General features: G+C 42.8%; 1 protein-coding gene across 4 annotated transcripts in view; it reads right to left on the bottom strand.

Moving 5' to 3' along the window:
* LOXL3 (lysyl oxidase like 3) overlaps nt 1-25,074 on the bottom strand; it is a 398,335-nt gene that overhangs the window by 70,913 nt on the left and 302,348 nt on the right. For all 4 annotated transcript variants that reach the window (XM_078772481.1, XM_078772482.1, XM_078772483.1 and 1 more), the window contains 2 exons: nt 18,261-18,376; nt 2,882-3,018 (listed from right to left, as the gene is read on the bottom strand). In XM_078772481.1, coding sequence (XP_078628607.1) covers nt 2,882-3,018; nt 18,261-18,376 — 253 coding nt within the window. The remainder of the gene's footprint in view (nt 1-2,881; nt 3,019-18,260; nt 18,377-25,074) is intronic.

Below are 25,074 nucleotides of genomic sequence, written 5' to 3'. Positions count from 1 at the left end.
GTATGCAGGGTATGCAGAGTGTGTAGAGTATGCAGGGTATGCAGAGTGTGCAGAGTATGCAGAGTGTGCAGAGTATGCAGAGTATGCAGGGTATGCAGAGTATGCAGCGTATGCAGAGTGTGCAGAGTATGCAGGGTATGCAGGGTATGCAGAGTGTGCAGAGTATGCAGAGTATGCAGAGTGTGCAGAGTGTGCAGAGTGTGCAGAGTGTGCAGAGTATGCAGAGTGTGCAGAGTGTGCAGAGTATGCAGAGTATGCAGGGTATGCAGAGTGTGCAGAGTGTGCAGAGTATGCAGAGTATGCAGGGTATGCAGAGTGTGCAGAGTGTGCAGAGTGTGCAGAGTATGCAGGGTATGCAGAGTGTGCAGAGTATGCAGAGTGTGCAGAGTGTGCAGAGTATGCAGAGTGTGTAGAGTATGCAGAGTATGCAGAGTGTGCAGAGTATGCAGAGTATGCAGAGTATGCAGAGTATGCAGGGTATGCAGAGTATGCAGAGTATGCAGAGTATGCAGAGTGTGCAGAGTGTGCAGAGTATGCAGAGTATGCAGGGTATGCAGGGTATGCAGAGTGTGCAGAGTATGCAGAGTATGCAGAGTGTGTAGAGTATGCAGAGTATGCAGAGTATGCAGAGTATGCAGAGTATGCAGAGTGTGTAGAGTATGCAGAGTGTGCAGAGTATGCAGAGTTTCATATGTCACTGGTTTGGCAGCCAAATTAGCTTGAAGAGGATATTTAAAAAAGAAAACCTTCTCAGAAACCGCTTCACTGATCGATGTGAAACCTGTGCTGTCTGGTACAAATGTGATACCTGAAAACAGCTGGAGGGATTTAAATCAAACTTGTTTATTGTTAGGACCGTGAGCGAGGGCATCCATGGACAGGGACAACACGGAGGCATATTGGCGACATCGTCGCATTGCTCTAGTTCTTTTTTTTCTTCTTTTTTTTGTATACTGAGCCGACGCTCCTGTAAGAGCTAAGGACATACAATATGTTTGTGAAGTACAACATGCTGCTGTCTTGAATAAATCCATCAGCAAAGTAAATGTAGGCGTGGCTATAGTATAATTACATTTCCAAAGATAATAAAAGACACAAAGTTTTCTTCTGCTTCTTCTCCAATATATACTCTCTGTGCCGTCTCATTCCTCGAACCCTCCCTAAGCCGACACCTATTATAGGCTGCACACGTTCCCCCAGTAACCTCCTCCTTGTTAAACTTCCAAAATCCAGGCCGACTGCACATCTCAACTCATTTGTTTCTCGCTTCTCCCATCTATAAAATCGCCTTCCAGAGGCCGTTCTTTCACACTTTTTCCCTCCAGGGCTTCAAGCCGTAATTCATTCTGCCCCATTACATTTATTACCCCCATTAATCCCTCCTAACCTAACCCATTACTTGTTTCAGTGTTTCCTCCCCTTCTCTTTCTTTTTCTCTCTTTCTCTCTTTCTCTCTTTCTCTCTTTCTCTCTTTCTCTTTTTCTCTCTTTCTCTTTTTCTCTCTTTCTCTTTTTCTCTCTTTCTCTCTTTCTCTCTTTCTCTTTTCCTCTATCTTTCTCTTTTTCTCTCTTTCTCTCTTTTTCTTTTCCTCTATCTTTCTCTCTTTCTCTCTTTCTCTCTTTCTCTATCTTTCTCTCTTTCTCTCTTTCTCTTTTTCTCTCTTTTTCTCTTATCTCTCTTTCTCTTTTCCTCTATCTTTCTCTCTTTCTCTATCTTTCTCTCTTTCTCTCTTTCTCTCTTTTTCTCTTATCTCTCTTTCTCTTTTTCTCTCTTTCTCTCTTTCTCTCTTTCTCTTTTTCTCTATCTTTCTCTCTTTCTCTCTTTCTCTTTTTCTCTTTTTCTCTCTTTTTCTCTTATCTCTCTTTTTCTCTTATCTCTCTTTTTCTCTTATCTCTCTTTCTCTTTTTCTCTCTTTCTCTCTTTCTCTTTTTCTCTCTTTTTCTCTTATCTCTCTTTCTCTTTTTCTCTCTTTCTCTCTTTTTCTTTTTTTCTTTTCCTCTATCTTTCTCTCTTTCTCTCTTTCTCTCTTTTTCGCTTTTCCTCTATCTTGCTCTTTTTCTCTTTTTCTCTCCTTCTCTCTTTTTTTCTTTTTTCTCTCTTTCTCTCCTTCTCGCTTTTTCTATTTTTCTCTCTTTTTCTCTTTCTATTTCTCTCTTTCTATCTTACCCTCTTTTCTCTTTTTCTCTATCTTTCTCTTTTTCTCTCTTTTCTTCTATCTTTCTCTTTTTCTCTTTTTCTCTCTTTTTCTTTTTTTCTCTTTCTCTCCTGCTCTCTTTTTCTCTTCTCGCTTTTTCTATTTTTCTTTCTTTCTCTTTCTCTTCTCTCTCTCTCTCTCTCTCTCTCTCTCTCTCTCTCTCTCTCTCTCTCTCTCTCTCTCTCTCTCTCTCTCTCCCCCCCTTTACTGCTTTGCTTGTTCATTCCCTTGCTGATTGTGCCGAATTGTTGCCCCGCTTTCCCCAATGTCAATTTTACCTTGCTGTTTCAGGAGACTCGCCCTCTTATAGAGGGGCCGAAAGGTATATATTCATGCTGTTTTGCAAATAATACAGATTTAAATTTAAGTTAAAAATTACATTTATAAAATTATATATTTAAATTCTTATTTATTATTTATTTATTATTTACAACAGATTATTTATTTAAATTATTTATTTTAAATTTATTTATTTAAATTTATAAAATTGTGTAAGGCCTTTCAATTCATTAATCATCGCTCATGCAGCCATTTGTATCATACACCCTTTAATCCATGGTATGGGCAAGAGTGAGACTTAACTCACGTCTTATGGTATCGCAAGAGCTAACTTTCATTGGGTTTCATGAAAAAGAAAAAGAAAAACTGAAGGCTGAAAGAATGAAACACAAACAACGATCAACACACCTGGAATATGTAATCTCCAGGTTCAACGTCGGAAATGTCCACCCATTGGCAGTCAATGTCATGGCGGTACGTATCATGGCAGTTGACAGTGACCCCTTGCTCTCCAAAGTTGGCACACTCATACACTTTCTGTGAACCTGCCAACGGAGCAGAAAGATACGACCAAATAAGCATTTAATTATCTCCTATGAAGGTGATACAGAGTTGAAAACCACTTTCTAATCTTGTTCCAGACACCTCCTGAAATATGGCACGCCAAAGTGTTATTACATCAACACTAAGACCTGGCTCACGAAAACTCTGCAAAGAGATGATGTTTCCCCAGATATGGCTGTGCTGTTGTGGGACGAGCTTTATCAGAGTTGGATTCGGATTAGGAATTCGTTTGGGCTATTCCTAATTCCATCGTTCACTGTAAATGTGGCTTACTCTAGATGAAGCACTCTTGGGATGCCAGATGAAATTCCAATGCAATTCAAACTTGAGAGAGCATGAAATAAAAAGAAATGATCATTTTGAGACATCATAGGGAAGAAACCATTACAATATTGGATGATCTTTGCTTTCGGAAAAACTACTGTGATAAGTACTCCACAGGGTATAAGACCAGTACAAGAAAGCATTCAAAGGTCAGCAACAGCTAATGAGAACAGAGACTGAGGAGGCAAGCAAGGACTAGCTCCATCTTGATGATTTACACGAGTTAAAAACACCTTCAAACAGGTTTACCACACGTATAAAACACCAGGAAAACAATTTAACAGTTTAAATGCCGTGTTTATGCCTGGGAGATATGGCAAGAGATTTCTGGGAGCTTGGAGGTTGGTTCAAAGGAATAAATAAATATTCCTTCCTTTACAAGGAGCTTCAATGGAGGAGGAGGCCATAAGGCCCATCAAGGCCTGCGGTATTATTACCAACCAATGGTCGTTTCACAATGCTCTGTCCTGTTAAATGCTGAGCGGTCAGCAAAGAAGCAGCACGTACATCATAGGGAAGAAGCAGCACGTACATTGGTATGTCTCAGCCACGTGTCATTGATGTAAATACGATGTGGATTTATCATTGTGAGCATCAGGAATAATAAATGAGAAAAAAAAGTACAAAAGGTGAGAAAGAGCGTACTAACAAAAACAAAAGTGTATATACATTATACACAGCCACACATTATCTACCATATAAAACACAATGTCAGTTTGTGTATTTGTACAGATGTCTGTCCCCCTTCATAAGGGTACATTTTAAACGGCAATCTTTCAACATGAATGTGTGTTCACTATGGTCTACATTTGAGGATAAACCAAACTCGAAAAACATTTTCCATAAAAGAGTAATTACGTCTTCTATTGGAATTGTAGATGGTGGATTGCAAACCGAGCCTCAAGGGCGGTGCAGATTGGTGGTTTTTTTTAAATAACAATAATTACAAGGCACAGGGAGGTGAAATTCATTGCATGTGATGAGCAACACACCCAGAGTAAAACTAGTGTTCATTTACGTCCGTAGATATCCAATAAATAAAAAAGACACAAGCACACCTGACACGAGGCTGAGGCTTCAGACTTTGGCATGCTCACGAGGCTGCACCGTCAAATAAACTGTTCCAACCCCTCATTTTTGACAGGATTTTTACTAGAATATAATAAAGTGGGCGTGTCTGTCCATCTGTCCCGAAAATACTCCCTCAGTTTTGGGGCTAGCCCCGCCAAACCTTCCATGGAATGTTTAGGGGTCCCGGCAGATGTCGTAAGGTACGAATGAGGTTAAATAAATTCATCAATACAATTATGATTTTGAGTTTCCATCAATGCAAAATTGCTCCCAAACCAGAAGTAAACACATTGAGGAAGATTCACTGGATTGATATTTCTTTTTAAGTTTTTTTAACATTGTATTTTGTTAAATTAATGGTATAGTATTAATTTGTGATTGGAATGATGATGTTTGGAATGAAAATTATAGAGACTGAGTTTAAAGAAAATGATGTGAGAGTTTCCACCCATGACATTCACGGATTCGCCATTTGCAGTTTCGTCATCGACTGGGTATGGAAACACTTAGACTGGGTACGTTTTTTGGCCAAGTCTTCATGAGCCAGTTGTCAATGTTTGACTGAAGGTGGCACAGGAATGTGGAATTTACTGGTTCATGGTTTAGCATTCACCGTTTCCACATTGTTTGTTTGCTTTTGGATTCCCACCCGTGTGTAGCACGGGTACCTCGCTTGTGTACAGTATATATTATATATACTGTATGTATATATGTACATATATTGCATGTATATGTATATATATGTATGCTCGCAGTATAGGTAACTTCTTACGGTGGCAAGATCGAATGAATGCTGCCAGGTACCGTGAAATGGGCTGAATAGGGACAGCAAGGTGAATAGGGACACAAACTGAAAAAAAGTTCGGAAACTTTTTTCGCTGAAAATTGATGACCATACTGATTTGTTGATATTTGGGGGGTTTTTTTGGTTTTTTTTGTTGTATACTGAATCAACGCTCGTGAAAGAGCTAACATTTACTTCACAAACAAATCAACCAGACAAACAAAATACCCAAAAAGAGGGAGCGGAAGACAAGATGGGGAGAGAAGGGGAAGCACACAAACACAACATCCAAGAGCAGGGAGATGTGTGGAAGGGAGAGGGCCCAGGGGGAGGAGGCATGGGAAGGGGGGGGGGAGGGAGAAGTATAAAACACAAGGACTTCCTGGACAGAAGTTGGAATTTCAAAAAAGTGGAATTGGGGTGAAATTAGCAGGGGTAGAAAAGATCAAGGTTTTGGATGGGGGAAGATAAGAGATGGTGGTGAACAGCTGTTTTAAAGACTTGGAGGGTGGAGTGGGATTGAAGAGAGTGAGGGAGTTTGTTCCAGAGGCAGGAGAAAAGAGGAATGAAGGAGTGAAGGTGAGCAGAGAGTCTTGATTTTGGCAGTTTAACCATAAGAGGGTTGCAGGCAGATCTTGTGCGACCTGTAGGAATATTTGCGGGACAGAGAGCAGAGAGAGCTGGGGGGGCAAGGCCAGAGAGGAGTCGGTAGAAGACGGAAAGACCACCAACCTGCCTGCAGTGAGTGAGTGAGAGGCCCTTGGAGTTAGCTTCATCGCGTGAGATTCCAATGATTCTGAATGCTTTGGTTTCAACAGCGTGAAGGCGAACTAGGTGTGAGGCAGGAGCACCAGCCCAGAGGGGAGAGCAGTATTCCATTGAGCTGCAGATGAAAGCCTTGTATGTGGTGAGGAGCTCAGGTGTGCCAAGGAAGGACTTCGCACGACGCAGGATGCCCAGTCGGCGACTGGCTTTGGAGGCCAGATTTGAAATGTGGTTTTCCCAGGAAAGATCATGGCAGATAGTGAGACCCAAAGGCTTGAGTGACAGAACTTCTTGGAGAGGATTATTCAGAAAGTGGATGGGAGGGTTGTCCAGTCGGTCTTTTCGGAGAGACATCGTAAGAGTGTGAGATTTGTCAGGATTGAAAGACATGTTCCACTTGTTTGCCCAGTCTGTGATTTTGTCAAGGTCTGCAGAGAGTGAGGAGGCTGCAGACTGCCGATCTGAGAGATGAAGAATGGAGCGACAGAGAGTAGAGTCGTCAGCAAAGAGATAGAGAGGCTTTTCAAGAGAATCAGAGAGATCATTGATATATATAAAAAATAACCACCTTTAGAGGCCATTTTTCCCCGCAAAGCGGGGGTTGGCCTTTTTCGGGAACCGTGGTTGTTGTTGTTTTTTGGTCCCCTTTTTGAAGCAATGTTTTACGGCCGGATGCCCTTCCTGACGCCAACCCTTTTTGCCGCCTTGAAGCGGGTTTGCCCAGAGAATTGATGAAGAACACTGAACAAACCTTGAATTGATGAAGACCAGAAAAAGCACAGGGCCCAGAACACTGCCTTGGGGAACTCCAGCCTGAACAGGAAGAGGAGATGAGAGAAACCCATTCAGGGCCACACGTTGACTACGACTAGAGAGGAAGTCCGCCAGCCATGCGTGGAGATTTCCATGGATACCAAAAGAGGAGAGTTTGGTGAGCAGAGCGGGGTGCCAGACCGTATCGAAGGCACGTGATATGTCAAGGGAGACTGCTCTAATTTCCTGTTTGGCATTGAGGACCTCCATCCATTGTTGAGAAAACAGAAGCAGCATGTCCAGAGTGGAGTGTCCAGGTCTGAAACCAAATTGATGATCAGAGATCAAGCCATTGGAGAAGAGGAAAGATTTCATATCTGAAGCAATGATGGATTCCATGACTTTGCTGATAATTGGGAGAAGGCTGATTGGTCTGTAGTTGCGGGGATCTGTTTTTGCACCTTTTTTGTGCAAAGCGGTGATGTTGGCAGATTTCCAAGCAGATGGAAGATGACCTTGAGCAAAAGAGAGGCTGAAGAGAACAGAGAGAGGGAGTGAAAGAGCAGAAGAACATGATTTTAGGACCCGTGGGCTGATGCCGTCAGGTCCAGTTGCAGAATCAGAGTCGAAGGTTGACAGAAACTTTTCCACCTTGTCAGGAGGAAAGGACACAGAGTCCAGGAGCAGCTGGGTACGACCGGGTATGGTGGGTACAGAGAGGGATGGGTTTGGGACACAAGATTTAGAGGCAAACACAGAGTTGAGGCATTCAGCTTTTTCACGTGCGGAGTCAGCCATGTGGCCATTTGAGGTGAGGGAGGGGATGGAGGGGGAACAAACACCAGAAACAGATTTGACCAGACGCCACCAGGATTTGGAAGAGGGAGACAGATAAGAGAGTTCGGTCCTGAGAACGGAGAGATATTGTTTCCTGGCTCTCCTGAGGGTGGACACACACTTGTTTCGGGCTTTGTGAAAGGAAATGAGATTTCCTTCCATTGGATTTGCTTTCCAGGAGACGAAAGCAAGTTGTTTCTGGGCAATAGCCTCACCACAAGATTCCGTGTACCATGGACGGGAGGAAGGGTATGACAACTGAAGACGAGATGGGATAAATCTGTGCATGAGAGAGAGCAATTTACTTTGGAAGAATTCCCAGGATGAGTTGATATCAGAGGCAGTAGAGATGGGAGACCAGTCCAGATGATTGATGGCTGCTTGAAGACCATGCCAGTTGGCCTGAGTGAAATGCCAGACTCGTCGACGCTGAGGAGGCTCTCTGAGAATGGTCAGAGAGATGTCCACTTTAACAAGCACATGATCAGAAGAGCCGATTGGAGCAGAAGAAGAGCAGCAGACATTTTCAGGGAAGTTAGTCATAACCAAGTCCAGAAGAGAAGATGCTCCGTTGACTGAGATCCGGGTTGGGAAATTGACAGATTGTGTCAGTCCCAGTGAGTCACAGAAGTCCTTTGCTGAAGAGCCATGGCTGGTGAGAGAGGTACCCACCCCCAGCCAACTGGCATGGTGACAGTTGAAATCACCACATATGAGGAAGAGAGAGTTGGGATGGGTAGATAGAAGTTGGTCCATATTATCAGACAGCGAGATGTAGATGGAGTCATCACTGTTTGGTGGACGGTACAACACACATATGAACAAAAGGTGGGAGCGAAGGGGAAGCCGTAGCCAAAGGTATTCCTGGGGGTGAGGTGGAGAGAGGGCAGTGCAGGGCGAGTGAGGAAGAGAGTTTTTTTTATAAAGATAGCAACCCCACCTCCAGGACGAGGCTCAGGTCTATCATACCGGAGGAGGGAGTAACCTGGGAAAGATACCAAGGAATCAGAGACATCATGAAGGAGGAAAGTTTCTGTTAAGCAGATCACGTCTGGTTTGTCAGAAGCAACCTATATGGAGAGATCAGTTAAGTTTGAGCGAAGGCCCCGGATGTTTGAGGTCCATACTGTTAAGGAAGAGGAAGGGGGAGCATCGGATACAGAACAGGGGGGGGGGGGAGCGGTAGGGTAAGATGTGGAAGAGGAGGAAGAGGTAGGGAGAGCTGTTGAAGGTGTGTCAGAGATTACAGAATAGCTTGGAGAAAGGGAAGAATGGGGCAGACAAAAGGTTTGATGGTGATTGGGTGAGGTGCAGTGAGGTGTTATTTGAGGAGGGGGAAGAGTGAGGCAGAAGGGTGAGGGAGAAGAAGGTGAAAGTTGGAAGGGGGAAGAAGCGGGGAGGACGCTTTGAGGAGGAGGGGTGAGAGGGGAGTCTAGGAGGGGAGGAGTGAGGGAGAGTCTCGGAGGGGAGGGGAGTGGGGGGAGTTTAGGAGGGAAGGGACAGGGGGGGAGATTTGAAAGGGATGGATGATGGGGAAGATTTGGGGGGGAGGGGCAAGGGGGAAGATTTGAAAGAGATGGGTGATGGGGAAGATTTGGAGGGAAGGGGTGAGATTGGATTTTGAAAAGTGTACGATTAATGGGAAACGAACATTTATTGCAAAATGAGTTTCTTGAGACATTCGAGTCAAAAATACATTTGAGGACGCTGAAGGATGGGTGGAGTTCTGGAGAGTTTAGGGAATGAATGAAAGATGCACTGTAAGAGATGGAATTTTTGTTTGGAATGAATAGATTTGGTGAGCAAGTCGAAAGCATCCTTTTATAGAAGAAGAAGAAAAAGGTGTTATAGAATATGACAAAATTAAGTTCTTCAGGGGACAGATGAAACATTTTTTTAACAACGTGATCACGTGATCACGAACAACGTGGTCAAAGAACGAACGAACAAATAAGAACGAACAAACGGATAAGAACAGGGAAGGAAAATATTTTTATTTTTTTATTTTTTGAGATTTTAAAACAAGGAAGGGGGAAGTTGGAAGGAAGGGGTGAAAAGACCGTGAAAAACAGAGACCGAAAGTAATTTGCAGCGCGATCGAAGAACCGCTGAGACAAAAAAAAAGCCTCAAGCCAAGGGCTGACACGGTAGCCTACTCGCACTACACTAGGCCTCAGAATACACGAGACGAAAAAAATGACGATTCTGTACACAGGTATGAAAAACCAACACCGAGAAACCTATTAAAGTCACCCCAATAGGTACATACACCGAAAGAAAGATACAGATTCGACAAAAACACAATTGTGAAAAATGACAACTTCGAAAGCGTGCGCGCGGGGACAGCTTTGAAGAGACGTGACGACCAATCTTGCGCATGCGCAGAAGTCTTTCAGGGTTGAAAGTGTTCTCCCTATTAACCCCATATATGGGTTAAATAGGAATGAATAGGATTTTTATGGCTGTCCCTATTCACCCCGTTTTACGGGTGAATAGGGACAGTCACTAATACAAAAAAATAATAATCAAGAAACAATCCTGAGTTTCCAACTTATTGCTAAATTGATAGCTCAGATGGATGCACATAATATGCACCCATAATATAAACCATGGTGCCAATGAAAAAAAATATGGGATAAAAGGTTTCTCCAAACTGTCCCTATTTCTTGATTATTATTTTTTTGTATTAGTGACTGCCCCTATTCACCCGTAAAACGGGGTGAATAGGGATAGCCATAACAATCCTATTTATTCCTATTTAACCCATATATGGGGTTAATAGGGACTATAAGTTGCTTTTTTTAAAAACAAGAGAACACTTTCAACCCAAATATCAACAAATCAGTATGGTTATCAATTTTCAGCTAAAAAGGTTTCCGAACTTTTTTTGTTTGTGTCCCTATTCACCTTGCTGTCCCTATTCACCCCATTTCACGGTACTCATTTTTCTGCATTAATCGGGTGAGACGTTCATCTTAGGTCCGTCGTGTGTCTCAATCACTGCAGTGTGATTTGGACCGGACGCGCAAGGTCACAGGGGGAGGGATGGGGGGGACACGGAGGACCCATGACTGGTTGAGAAGAGTGATGGAAATGAATGTAGAAGGAAGTAGAGGATGGGGAAGACCGAGAAAGACTTGGCTAAAGATGGTCGAAGAAGAAATGCAGGCAAGGGGGTTAACAAGGAGAGATGCAGAAAATAGGGCAAAATGGAGAAGATTGTCATGGGGACCGCAAGGCTCACCCCCGCTCTTGAGGGAAAATGGCCTTTAAAATGCATGTTGTTGTTGTTAAGCAAGGTCCGTGCACACGATAGTTTTGCGTAATAGGGTGACCACTCTTGTAGTTAAGCGGAGATGGCCAACCGTCTGTTGCAACCATTTGGAATCTATATCGCGCCCAAACCTTGGACAATACTCCATGGTTGGAGTATGTCTAAACAGCATGGGTTCAAACAGGTTCAAACAGCACATACCATTTTTAAAAGAGATAATACCATGGGCTTCCCTTGAGGGATGAAACTAGTACTGCGGCTGGCACCCTTTGTACCCGCTACCATGGAACTGGAACTCACCAAGGTGGTAATTACACTTAATATTAAGATTACTTGTATTATCGTACATTTAAAACTTTTGTCATAAACCAAGACAACGAAACACATTTTTATATTTGTATTTTCATGTGTAAATATGGCGAATACTTTGTTTACTTTATCATCTAAAAATTGGCTTGAATGCTAATTTATAATTTTCTTTTAAAAAACGACAACCGCTGTGATAAGAAATATCAATTATACTGCTGTCGACTGTATCGCCATGGCTTGCAAACTAACAAACATCAAAGAATACCACTCAAGTTGAGGAAAGTCAACATTACAAATATTGAAGCAAAAAGACAAATAATAAAGCAAATGGAAAGGTAATTAGAGAATGGTGAAAAAGTAATGGGACACATCCCAGCAAACTTCATCAACACAAAAACAAAAACTGGCGTAAAATATGGATAAGGAGGGATCACAGCCTTGCTTAAAGTAAATATACTTAGTTATAAGAATCGCTAATCTGATCCTCAAATCTTAGGCCAGATTTTGATTATATACTTTAATTAGTCCGTGATAGTCAATCATGGAAAATCGCATCATATAATGCATGAAATCTCTCCAAGCTCCTAATTTGAAAATGATAGCACCTAAAAAGTGCTGTATACAGCCATTTGTAGGTATGTATATTGGTGTGTGTGTGTGTGTGTGTGTGTGTGTGTGTGTGTGTGTGTGTGTGTGCATGCACGCGTGTGTGTGTGCATGCACGCGTGTGTCTGCACGCGCGCGTGTGTGTGTGAGTGTGCGTGTGCGTGTGCGTGTGCGTGTGTGTGTGTGTGTGTGCATGCACGCGTGTGTCTGCACGTGCGCGTGTGTGTGTGCGTGTGAGTGTGCGTGTGCGTGTGAGTGTGCGTGTGCGTGTGCGTGTGCGTGTGCGTGTGTGTGTGTGTGTGTGTGTGTGTAATAGCATATGAAATACAAGGTTTCCTTTGACCTTTGACTTTTAGCATAGTTACCATCTCAAGCCAGTGAAGGTGGATAGAGATTATGTTTTCACCCCTGTCTATCTGTTCATCTATTTGTATGTGAGCAGGATATCTCAAAAAGCTAATGGACAGATTAGGCCGAAACTTGGCGGACAACTTGGGTGTTTGACAAGGACAAATTGGTTCGGTTTTTGTGAAGATCTGGATCTGCTTATTTTTCCCAAGGGATTATTCACAATTGAGAGATAGTACCAAACATGATATATATAATGGTTTTTCAAAAAGTTTTGGACGGATTATGACAAAACGTGGTGGATGATGTGGATAGGTGACAAAAACAAGGTGATTATATTTTGGTGAAGGTCCAGATTCAGTTCCAGCGTATCAGTTCGAAAACGTAAACTGTTCAGCCTTGCGGAGATATACGCTCCACTGAGTGCTGTTCTAGTTGCAGAATGAAGACACAGAATGTCTTTCTACGAACTGCAGCACCCCACAGATGCATTTCTGACTCAATGGTTGTCATCAGTGCAGAGTGGAATACCCCCAAGTGTTGAGCTGGTTAGCCACCTTATTTCCTGGCTACAATTCCAAATCCCTGGTAACTGTGTAATGCATGCCTGAACAACGTTGAACCTCCTTCTGGTCAGGACACTTGCAACACGTAGAGCGAGCATGTCACAAAAGATCAGCTATGGAGAACAGACTTGCCCAGGAAAGTGGCAGCTAGCCTGAGCAGGACTTGGAGGCTGTGGGTAGCCGTGCACTTGGCATTTGAGAGGCCGGGGCATGCCTGTAATGCAGCATATAAAAAGCATGGGGGAAAGGGGAGAGGTTCGATGACAAACGGAAAGAGCAAAAAAGGAGAGATCAACATGTGGTGCTATGTCTATGTCAGTGAGATAAAGAAAGAAAAAAAAACAACAGGGGAGAGATATTGGTGAAGCTGCTCAGCTGGGATCACATAGCATTGTGTCATGCTCGTGGGGATTCACCTTTTGAAACGACAATGCGCTGAGATGCTTGGTGTTCATCAGAGCTTCTACTTCAGTGGGGACCAGCTTAGCGAGCTACGCTGAGTAGTTTTTGGGCGTGCTGTTCCTATCGGGCTTGTGACCTCATGTGGGGCAATTAATCATGCTGGTGATTCCCAGCAGCAAGGTGGGAGTGTTCCTTGATATGAAGCTGATGTAGTAAATCCAAATCGGTAGTCTTTGCACAAACACGAAACAAAGCACCATTTCTTAACAACACTGTGCTACACAAAACTTGCAACGTCTACATATGGGTTCGTTTTCTATCAGTAAAGTGTGTCACGCGTTAGATTTCACTGGTATTTGCTGAAACAGCCTATCTACTCCAACCACTGGCCACTGGAAATCCGGGCCACAATCAGCTCCATGGCTCATGGTGTCGTATATGGCTCAGTTTGATGATGAAGATGATGATGATGACCACTCCTTTTTGCATCTTCAGACACGTAAGTGACACATAACATAACATAACATAATATATATATATATATATATATATATATATATATATATATATATATATATATATATATATATATATATATATATATATATATATATATATATATATATATATATATATATATATATATATATATATATATATATATATATATATATATATATATATATATATATATATATATATATATATATATATATATATATATATATATATATATATATATATATATATATATATATATATATATATACACACGTGTTGTTGGGCCCTGGTGTTGGGCTAGCGGCTAGGGTGAGGGCTTAGGATCCTAGGATCCTGGGTTCGAATCCCGGTCAATCGCTGAATTAACGCCAGGGGTTGACTCAGCCTGCCATCCTTCCGAGGTCGGCAAATTGAGTACCAGTTCACTGGTAATTCCCTGTTTGTCGTAAAAAGGCGACAAAAAGGGTTGGCGTCAGGAAGGGGATCCGGCCGTAAAACATTGCTTCAAAAAGGGGACCAAAAAACAACAACAACCACGGTCCCCGAAAAAGGCCAACCCCCGCTTGCGGGGAAAAATGGCCTCTAAAGGTGGTTATATACGTGCCTTCAGAAAGTATTCACACACCTTGATATTTTCACCTTTTGTTGTTTTACAGCCTGAATTTAAAATGGATTCAATTGAGATTTTTTTTGGTCACTGATCTACACATAATACTTCGTAATGTGAAATTGGAATTATGTTTTTTAGAAACTTTTAGAAAACAATTAAAAATGAAAAGCTAAAATATCTTGAGTTAATAAGTATTCAACCCCTTTGCTATGACACTCCAAATTGAGCTCAGGTGGATCCAATTTCCTTGGATCATCCTTGAGATGCCTCTACAACTTGATTGGACATGATTTCGAAAGAAACACACCTTAATATATGAGGTCCTACAGTTCACAGTGCATGTCAGAGCATAAACTCGACCATGAAGTCCAAGGAACTGTCCGAAGAACTCCGCGATAGAATATGAGGAAGCATAGATCTGGGGAAAGGTATAAAACAATTGATAGAGTGTTGAAAGTTCCCAAGAGCAGAGTGAGCTCCATCATTAGGAAATGGAAAAAAATGTGGAGCCACCCAGACTCTTACTGGAGTTAGCCCTCCGACCAAACTGAGCAACCAGGCAAGAAGGACAATGGTCAGGGAGGTGACCAAGAACCCAATGACCACTCTGACAGAATCAAAGAGTTCATTGTCTGAGATGGGAAAACCTGCCGGGAGGACAACAGTCTCTTTAGCACTTCACAAATCTAAGTGTTATTGGAGAGTGGCCAGACGGAAGCCACTCCTGAGAAAAAGGCACATGACGGCATGCCTGGAGTTTGCAAAACGGCATGTGAAAGACTATAAGAGCATGAGGTAAAATATTCCGTGGTCTGATGAGACGAAAATTAAACTCTTTGGCCTGAATGCAAAGCTCTACAACTGGTGGAAACTGAGCACAGCTCATCACCCATCTATCACTATCCCTACCATGAAACATGGTGGTGGCAGCATCATGCTATGGGGATGCTTTTCAGTGGCAGGTACTGTGGAACTTGTAAAGGTAGAGGCAACAATGAATGGAGCCAAATACAGACAAATCCTTGAGGAGAACCTGCAAAAGACCTGAGACCTGAGTCCCAAACCTGACCTGAGTCCCTGAGACCCAAAAGACCTGAGTGCAAAAGACTTGAGACTGCGGCGAAGATTTACGTTCCAACAGAACAATGACCCCAAGCATTCAGCCAAAGCTACACTGGAATGGCTTCAGAACAAGAACATGAAACTCATTGGGTTGCCCATCCAAAGCCCAAATGTGGATCCTATTGAGAATCTGTGGAAATACCTGAAGATTGCTGTTCACCGACGCTCCCCATTTAAACCTCACAGAACTTCAGCAAATCTGCAAGGAAGAATGGGAGAAACTCCAGATGTGTAAAGATGTTACAGACAATACCCAAGAAGATTCAAATCTGTAATCGCTGCCAAAGGGGCTTCCACAAAGTATTGGCTGAGGGGGTTGAATACTTATGTAAATTAGATATTTCTGTATTTCATTTTTTTTTTTTTTGTGCAAAATTTGTGAAATTCAGGCTGTAGCACAACAAAATGTGAAAAAGTCAAATGGTATGAATACTTACTTGGGGCACTGTACACACACACACACACACACACACACACACACACACACACACATATATATATATATATATATATATATATATATATATATATACATATATATATATATACACATGTTTACAACAACAACAACAGGCATTTGAAGGCCATTTTCCCTGCAAGAGCGGGGGTTAGCCTTGCGGTCCCCATGACGGCCATCCCTAGCATCCCCTCTCTGCACCCCTACCTCAATCTCAGATCAATCTCCACCTTCTCCTTCCACCTCAGTTTTGGTCGGTCCGTTTTCCTCCTTCAAACTGCATCCATAATCGAAGGCCTACTTGCTCCTTCCTCCTGAGCAAATGTCCCAACCGATGCAGATTTGTCTCCCAAGCCCTTTTGTTAATATCACCTATTTCTACCCACCTGCTGATATCTTCATGCCTCTTCATTTCCTTCTTCGAGATCTCCAAAAGCCCTCTCAGCATCCATATCTCGATCTTTCTGCTGAATTGTCTCTTGCTCATTTCTCAAGGGCAAATCCTCAAATGAGAAAGGACAATTCATTGTTATGTCCAATATTGGACAACCATTGTTTATTACCATTGTGTAAATCTTCACCCTCAGCCACGACCAAGATCTTTCAAACATAAACCACCCCAGAAACACACTTCCACCTTTGACTAGCCCCTCCTTTAAAGTAGAGCCCACTTCACTCCGACCTCACCTGGTTGCCCGATCCCTAATGTTTCCCTGTTCAATCAACTTTCAATGTTCAATTGAATTTTCGATCCACATGTCTCCCTTTCTCATGGTCATTTTTACCTCCGTTTCCCCAACATTTATCCCGAGTTCCCTTTCCCTGCTTTCTACATTTTCCTGCCGTGCTACCATTGCGTCCCCAACGTTTGACATCATCGCCAAATCATCCGCAAACATCATTTCCCAAGGTAACTCTCTTCTTACTCTCTCTCACTCAAAACACATCCATCACCATCACAAAGAGCAAAGAACAAAGAGCTGAGCCTTGATGTAAACCTACATTTATTTCAAATTCCTCAAGGCAACTTCTCCTAGTTTTGGATTGATATCTCCAGCCCTCTCATATATCACTTCAACTATCCTCACCAGTCTTCCTTGACCTTGCTGAAGTCTGAATGTTGCTCAAATTCCCCATTGTGTCTGAACCTTTTCAGAGAAAAAAAAATCATATTACCTGGATCAATGTTTCACACCTGTACTCTGACATGCCTCTTGCTGAGAGTGAAGGATGAGGTACCGTACCACAGGAAGTGCATAAGGCTATGATGGACTCGTTACTATGCACATAATATGGATGGTAGATTATGTGCGCAAGATGAGCAGGATGGTATATAAGAAGCTTAAAGAACACAAATGCATGTTTAGACATGACTATACCAATGGAATCTGGACACTAAACATGGATTGGGCTGTGAAGGTATAAATATCCTGGAAGAGACCTGAAATGGGCTCAGTAGCATTTCTTGGAGGTGTGTAATTCCTGACGATGCAATGCTGCACTCAGTGGTGTAATGTGGTTGGAGCATCCGCTCTGAGTCTGTGAGTGTTCAATTGTGTGTGTGTGTGTTTGTGTGTGTAAGTGTGTGTGTAAGTGTGTTTGTGTGTGTGTTTGTGTGTGTGGATTTGTGTGTGTGTGTGTGTGTGTGTTTGTGTGTGGGTGTGTGTGTTTGTGCGTGTAAGTGTGTGTGTGTGTGTGTGTGTGTGTGTGTGTGTGTGTGTGTGTGTGTGTGGTTGTGTGTGTGTGTGTTTGTGTGTGTAAGTGTGTGTGTAAGTGTGTTTGTGTGTGTGTGTGTGTTTGTGTGCGTGTTTGTGTGTAAGTGGGTGTGCGTGTGTGGGTGTGTTTGTGTGTTTGTGTGTGTGTGTTTGTGTGTGTGTAAGTGTGTGTGTTTGTGTGTGTGTGTGTGTGTGTGTGTGCGTGTGTATGTGTGTGTGTGTGTGTGTGTTTGTGTGTGTGTATGTGTGTGTGTGTGTGTTTGTGTGTGTGTGTTTGTGTGTGTGTGTAAGTGTTTGTGTGTGTGTGTGTGTGTGTGTGTGTAGTGTGTGTGTGTGTGTGTGTGTGTGTGTGTGTGTGTGTGTGTGTGTGTGTGTGTGTGTAATGTGTGTGTGTGTGTGTGTAATATTTGACCCTGGCCGAGTCAAACCAAAGACTTCAAAATGGTACGTGCTGCTTCCTTGTTGCTTGATGCTCAGCGTTTCAAAGGATAGCGATAAAGCATGGACAAACAACCATAGGTTGGCAACAATTGCACATTTGTTAGGGTTCGGGTTAGGGTTGTTAGTTGTTAGTTGTTAGTTGTTAGGGTTAGGTTTAGGGTTACGTTTAGGGTTAGGCTTAGGGTTAGGCTTTATGGCAAAGGCTTTATGGGCGTAATGGACTCCTCCATTGAAGTCCCTTGCAAGAGATCTCCGTCCAATATCGAGCAGCATCAATTAATGTACCGGAAAATAACGAGCACAATTAGATTGATAAAGGTCAAAAATAGGGAGCCAACCTTCCTGGCAGTCAGTGTCCTCCAAACAAAAGGAAGCCTTGTGTCCTTCAGCAACCTTGGTGCCATTCAACGTAAGAAGGTCGTAGTACGTGAAGATTTCCATGCTGTGGTAATGCCTAGAAATAAATCAAGAATACCACAGTCATCCTCCACGTGGTAATTACAATGTACACCACACAGTCAGCTTCCCAGTCAATAATCACAATTTGCTGATTTTACTGGGATACGTGCAATTCCGCTAAATTGGCTTGGATTCAACAGAGCCGTCATGAAGGAATACATTTTCCTGCCATTTTTGTCATCGATCTCTATGTGGGAGATAAAAATCCATATTTTGGACCATTATAGCCACTCAACGCAACCTTTTCCACTCCGCTCCTTCCTCCTCTCTCTGTTTTGCCAACATGGCTCCTCATCGTTCACGCGTCTCCTCATCGTTCCTTCTTCTCAATGTTCTCGTCTTTCACGTCCACCTGCCACCTCCAAATCTTCCCACACATGAAGGTAGGTGTGCTCTGCATATTCAGAAGACATCAGGGTTCTTCTTTTCCTTGTAAAGGAATTCATGGAAACCTGATTTCTGATTTTTTTTGTTTTTTTTTCAGAAAGTCAACAATTTGAAATTGTTAAAATCTCAAATGAAATGTTTTCTGCATGATGCCGATTTCATATACCTCACTATAAGAACCACCTTTAGAGGCCATTTCTCCCCGCAGCGCAGGGGTTGGCCTTTTCTGGGCACCCTGGTCCCCTTTTTTGAAGCAATGTTTTACGGACGGCTGCTCTTCCTGCCGCCGACCCTGTTAGTCGCCTTTTGCGACACACAGGGAATTACCAGTGAACTGGTACTCAATTTTCCGATCTCAGAAGGATGACAGGCTGAGTCAACCCCCCTGGTGCTAATTCGGCGATCGATAAGGATTCCAACCCAGGATCCTATGATCCCAACCCGCACCCTAACCGCTAAGCCAACACCAGGCCCTAATATACTTAACTATAAAATTCAGTATTCATGAATTCAGTTCGAGAAGGCCATTTGGGATTTGGCGATGCATACTTCCTTTGGATTTCTCTCGGTCCTGCAACTGTTGATTTGTCAGGCCTCGTAAATCGAGATGAATATATGCGAGTCAGGCAAAGATTGAAATTCACTCTGATTGAGGTCTACGATCACATCATGTAGAATGTACGATGGATGCGCACTGCGCGATTCGCCAAGATTCCATCTTCGCTGGCCTCTGGGAGCCATGCCGGTAACAATTCATCTATAATGGGCGTACCTGCGGATCAATCAATCGTCCGTGTGCCAAACCGCCATGAAGCATCACAAAATTGAGTTGCACCTCGACCGAAATGAACACTCGTGTTTTATTACCACCTGGTGCTGCACTTCCGACGACGGGCAATCAAAAGATTCTTCCAAGAGGAAACTTTAGGCTCCGTCCTCACGATGAGGCCTTAAGCAATTGTCATTGAGTAAGTAGGAGAATAAGTTATCAATCCTAGTTGTGCACCGCTCCTTTCCTATGCCATCTCCAGGCACCGCATGACGTCATTGCTGGGCACCGAAGGGGGCTCGGAAATGATGCACGCTGAAAGGGAGTACTCAGTTTTTTACTCCGGTTGTTTGTTTGTTTCTTTCTTTCTTTCTTTCTTGGTTGTCCGGGCGACATCTCAGCCATCCTTTGACCTCGGAAGCTGACATTTCTGCACAATAGTGAGCAAGTCCTTTGGCAAAAACATTATTTTATTTTTTTGATGAATCAATTAATTGCTTAGTTATTTAATTACTATCGATTAATTAAGTACTTATTTATTTCTTTTCTCATCTGGGCATTATCTCAGGCACCTTTTGAGCTCGGAAGCTAATATTTGGACATGCCAATGACCAAGTGATTTGGCTGTAAAGGATATTTTTGATTTATTGATTAATCAATTAATCGATCAATTATTTAATTATTCTATTAATGATTTGCCCCCCTCCCCCAGCTCTTTCTGGGCTCTGTCCCCCAAATATTCCTACAGGTCGCACAAGATCTGCCTGCAACCCTCTTATGGTTAAACTGCCAAAATCAAGACTCTCTGCTCACCTTCACTCCTTCATTCCTCTTTTCTCCCGCCTCTGGAACAAACTCCCTCACTCTCTTCAATCCCACTCCTCCCTCCAGGTCTTTAAAACAGCTGTTCACCACCATCTTTTATCTTCCCCCATCCAAAACCTTGATCTTTTCTACCCCCGCTAATTTCACCGCAAATCCACTTTTTTGAAATGCCAACTTCTGTCCTGGAAGTCCTTGGTGTCCTTGTGTTTTATACTTCTCCCACCCCCCTCGCTCCCCTTCCCACACCTCCTCCCCCCAAGCCCTCTCCCTCCCACACATCTCCCGATGTCCCTGCTCTCAAATGTTGTGTTTGTGTGCTTCCCCTTCTCTCCCCATCTTGTCTACCGCTCCCTCTTTTTATATATTTTGTTGTCTGTTTGATTTGTTTGTGAAATAAATGTTAGCTCTTTCACGAGCCTCGATTCTGTATACAAAAACAAACAAAAAAAGGCTCAATGAATTCTTTTTAAAGTTACAGATTCGGATGAAACGGTGGTGGATTAGGTATTCTATTAGCCAATTGATTAATTATTAAATTATTTTATGATTTTTTAAAATTTATTTTCATTATTAATTATTTTCTTTCTCTTCTGGGCAATATCTCAGGCACCTTTTGAGCTCGGAAGCTAATATTTGGACACAACAATGACCAAGTGATTTGGCTGTAAAGGATATTTTTGATTTATTGATTAATCAATTAATCAATGAATTATTTAATTATTCGATTAATGATAATTAAAAACAATTTAAGTTACAGATTCGGATGAAACGATGATGGTTTCGGTATTCTATTAGCCAATTGATTAATTATTTAATTATTTTATGATTATTATTTATTTATTTTCATTATTAATCGTTTATTTATTTTCTTTCTCATCTGGGCAATATCTCAGGCACCTTTTGAGCTAGGAAGCTAATATTTGGACACGACAGTGACCAAGTGATGTGGCTATAAAGGATATTTTTGATGTGTTGATTAATCAATTAATCGATTAATTATTTATTGATTAATAAATTAAATAAAATTTCCGATTAATGGCTTATTTAATTAATTTTCAAAAAGTTACAGCTTCGGATGAAGCACTGGTGGTTTAGGTATGCTATTAGCCAATTGATTAAGAAAAATATTTTATGATTACTATTTATTGATTTTAATTATGCAATTAATCAATCAATTATTGCACACCTCCCCCATCCAATACAGTCTCTATGTGGGGGATGGGTAGAGTACGGCAATGCCGCGCTGTAGGATATTTATTTATTGGGCATGTGGGTGCTGTACTTTGAATGTATCTGTACTTGTTTTGATTTTTTTTTCTCCTTTAGTTGAAGTATTGCCCTTATCTTCAACTTTGAGTGATCAGTGATTGCATTGTTTATTCAACCTGCAGAAGCCGTCCTGATTGACAACCCCTTTATGGACCCTCAGCCATGGCCCAGAACAAACAGGACATCCGTCTGATGGATCAGAATGGCGAGGAAATTGCTGTGGGATGGAAGAATAATCACCGTAATGACGCAATCGTCCAATGGTGTTGTTAAAGTTAATCAACCTTGCATCAAGCCATGATTGGATAAACAGTATTGTTTCAATTGAAGAGAAAGGACCACAATGAGGGCTTAATCATCAACCCTTTTTTGTTTTGTCATTTTGTAAAAGCCACCATTATTGTAATTTTAAAATCTCAGTTGCATCTGAAGAAAAGGGATAAATCACAGGAACACAATTGCCAATTACAAAGCCATGGTACATTCACAATCACTCACAAATGTCATGTCAGGTCCTCACATGAATATTGTGTTGGCACGTCACACCCACCGCACTCCTCCCCCAACACCAACCCCTCCTCCACCACCCCACCCTCACCCACCACTCCTCCTCCACCATCAACCCCTCCTCCACCACCCCACCCTCACCCACCACTCCTCCTCCACCATCCCTACCCCATCACCCATCCCTCCTCCACCACGCCATGCTCACCTGCCACCCCTCCTCCACCATCCCTACCCGATCACCAACCCCTCCTCCACCACCCCACCCTCACCCACCACTCCTCCTCCACCATCCCTACCCCGTCACCCATCCCTCCTCCACCACGCCATCCTCACCTGCCACCCCTCCTCCACCACCTACCTCTCCCCACCACCCCAATCCACAGGTAGTCCATCACCCACCCCACCCTCACCCACCACTCCTCCTCCACCATCCCTACCCCATCACCCATCCCTCCTCCACCACGCCATGCTCACCTGCCACCCCTCCTCCACCATCCCTACCCGATCACCAATCCCTCCTCCACCACGCCATCCTCACCTGCCACCCCTCCTCCACCACCTACCTCTCCCCACCACCCCAATCCACAGGTAGTCCATCACCCACCCCATCTTCATCCACCACCCCTCCTCCACCACCACCAATTGTGAATTTGTAGTAGTAGGATCATAAAGTGAGATATATCACTTACAGTGTTCTACGAATGCTGCTAGTACCACTGTACCAGGCCTATCCGAGGAATGTAAGATTGGTAATGATACCTTCTGCTCTCGACAACTCTGAGCCATAGGTAAGTTCATATTCAACCCCCCTCTGCCCCCCAATATCCCATGTCATAAATTGAGTTGTAATGACTGAATAATGACTGCATTTGTAATGGGGAAAGGTACCGAGCTGCAGACGGCAACTCTTAATTTGTGCAGGTGGAGACTTTTGTTCGCTCACATTACCATTTCCTTTGGAGAACGAAGGTTTTGCTGCTTTTTGTTAAAAAAATTAATTAATTGTTCAATTACACAATTACTCACACCCCCCCCCCCCACCCCCACCCTCACTATTACTCTGTACCATCAATTATATGTGAATAATGATGGATTTGTGAAGAGTTCCCTAATGATCTTCTCACATCTACAGCACACTTCTCACCTGTTCATAACAAATGCTGTTGACATGTGTTATTTGCTCCTCATCTTCTTCTCGACTCACATAGATGAACTTTATCAAGGAAACAAAACCTGCCGTTGATTTACTGTTAATGCGATTGGCTGAAGATCTCAGGGTCTTGAGTTTGAGGCCCTGTCGCGCCATTTAAATAACACCAGGTGGGTTGACTCAGTCTGTCATCCTTTTGAGGTCGACGAAATGATACCAGGTGACCGGTAACCAGGCACGGACCAGTTTTTGTAGATGCTTATTTTTTGGAGATGAGTATTCTAAATATAGACAAACAATGCACGAATAAACTTGAAAAGAAGTTCTCAAATGAAAGAAACTTTCGCTCAAAACTCAACATGACTCAAAAAGACTCTCTGCTCACCTTCACTCCTTCATTCCTCTTTTCTCCCGCCTCTGGAACAAACTCCCTCACTTTCTTCAATCCCACTCCACCCTCCAGGTCTTTAAAACAGGTGTTCAACACCATCTCTTATCTTCCCCCATCCAAAATCTTGATCTTTTCTATCCCCGTTAATACACCCCAAATCCACTTCTTTCAATCCCCAACTTCATTCCTGAAATTCCTTGTAGTGTCAATTTGTTTTTTTACCGTGTACCCCTTTCCTCCCGCTCCCCCCTCCCCCGCCCCCCCCCCCCAAGCCCTCTCCATTCGAACAGATCTCCCGATCTCCCTGTTCTCTACTGTTGTACTTGTGTGCATCCTCTCCCCCCCCCCCCCCATCTTGTCTCCCCCTCCCCTTATTAGTCCCCTACCGGTGTACACCAGAGGGGACTATAGGTTTGCACGCCGTCAGTCTGTCAGTCTGTCAGTCAGTCCGTCAGTCCATCACGCAAAGAACAGTTTTCCGGACTTTTTTTCTAAACGCTTAATGCTAATGATTTCAAACTTGGCACATGGTTTCCACATGATAAGTTACAGGTCAAGCTCGAACTTCACGACGTTTCGATCATTTTTAACAAAGTTAGGGCACTTTGAACTTTGGGAATTCTGATAATTCTGATGATCCTTAACTCAGTGCCATTTTAAGTTTAAATTTCCTTTAAAAACCAATTTCTCTGCAATAATAAGACCGATTGAGATACAATTTTCACCATATGATGGACTCGGTCTGTAGAATATTTTAATGGTAATTATGACGTCACAGGTCACGTGGTTCAGCCGCCATATTGTTTTTCGTGAAACCTTTTTCTCTGCAAAGGCTGAAGACATCGAGGCCAAACTTTGCAGGCAGAATCGCATACCTATGACGAACAAAAAAGTCAGCGAGCATGACGTCATGCGTCACATGGTTTCAGAGTTATGACGTTTTTAAGCATGAACCTTCAAAAACCAAGCTCCTCCCTCATTTTTGATCCAATCGAGGGGAAACTTCACAGATCTGTTCAGCATGTCAGTCTACTAAAATGTCATTTTGGAATTTGCGATAGGGCACGTGGTTTGGCAGATATCGTTAATTAAACGAAAATATTTTAAAAAATGGATATCTCTTGTTTATTCTCAAGTTCTCCTCAAGCCGCACTGCGCGTCCTCAGCCTCGTTTTGCGAACGTCAACAGCGTGACACAGCGCGCGCTTTCGGGAGGGGCGGAGCCAAGCTGAGCAACATATATATACACATCGATCATTGATCGTGAACCGGAAAATATGATAAATTACTGATGGTTTCAGAGTTATGACGTTTTTAAGCATGAACCTTTAAAACTGAGCCCCTCCCTCATTTTTGATCCAATCGAGGGGAAACTTCACAGATCTGTTCAGCATG

Source organism: Myxine glutinosa, chromosome 2 (genome assembly GCF_964187855.1).
Source record: "Myxine glutinosa chromosome 2, kmMyxGlut1.1, whole genome shotgun sequence".
Classification (NCBI taxonomy): domain Eukaryota; kingdom Metazoa; phylum Chordata; class Myxini; order Myxiniformes; family Myxinidae; genus Myxine; species Myxine glutinosa.
Note: the sequence above shows the minus strand (reverse complement) of the source record. Positions and strands in the feature narration are given on the sequence as shown.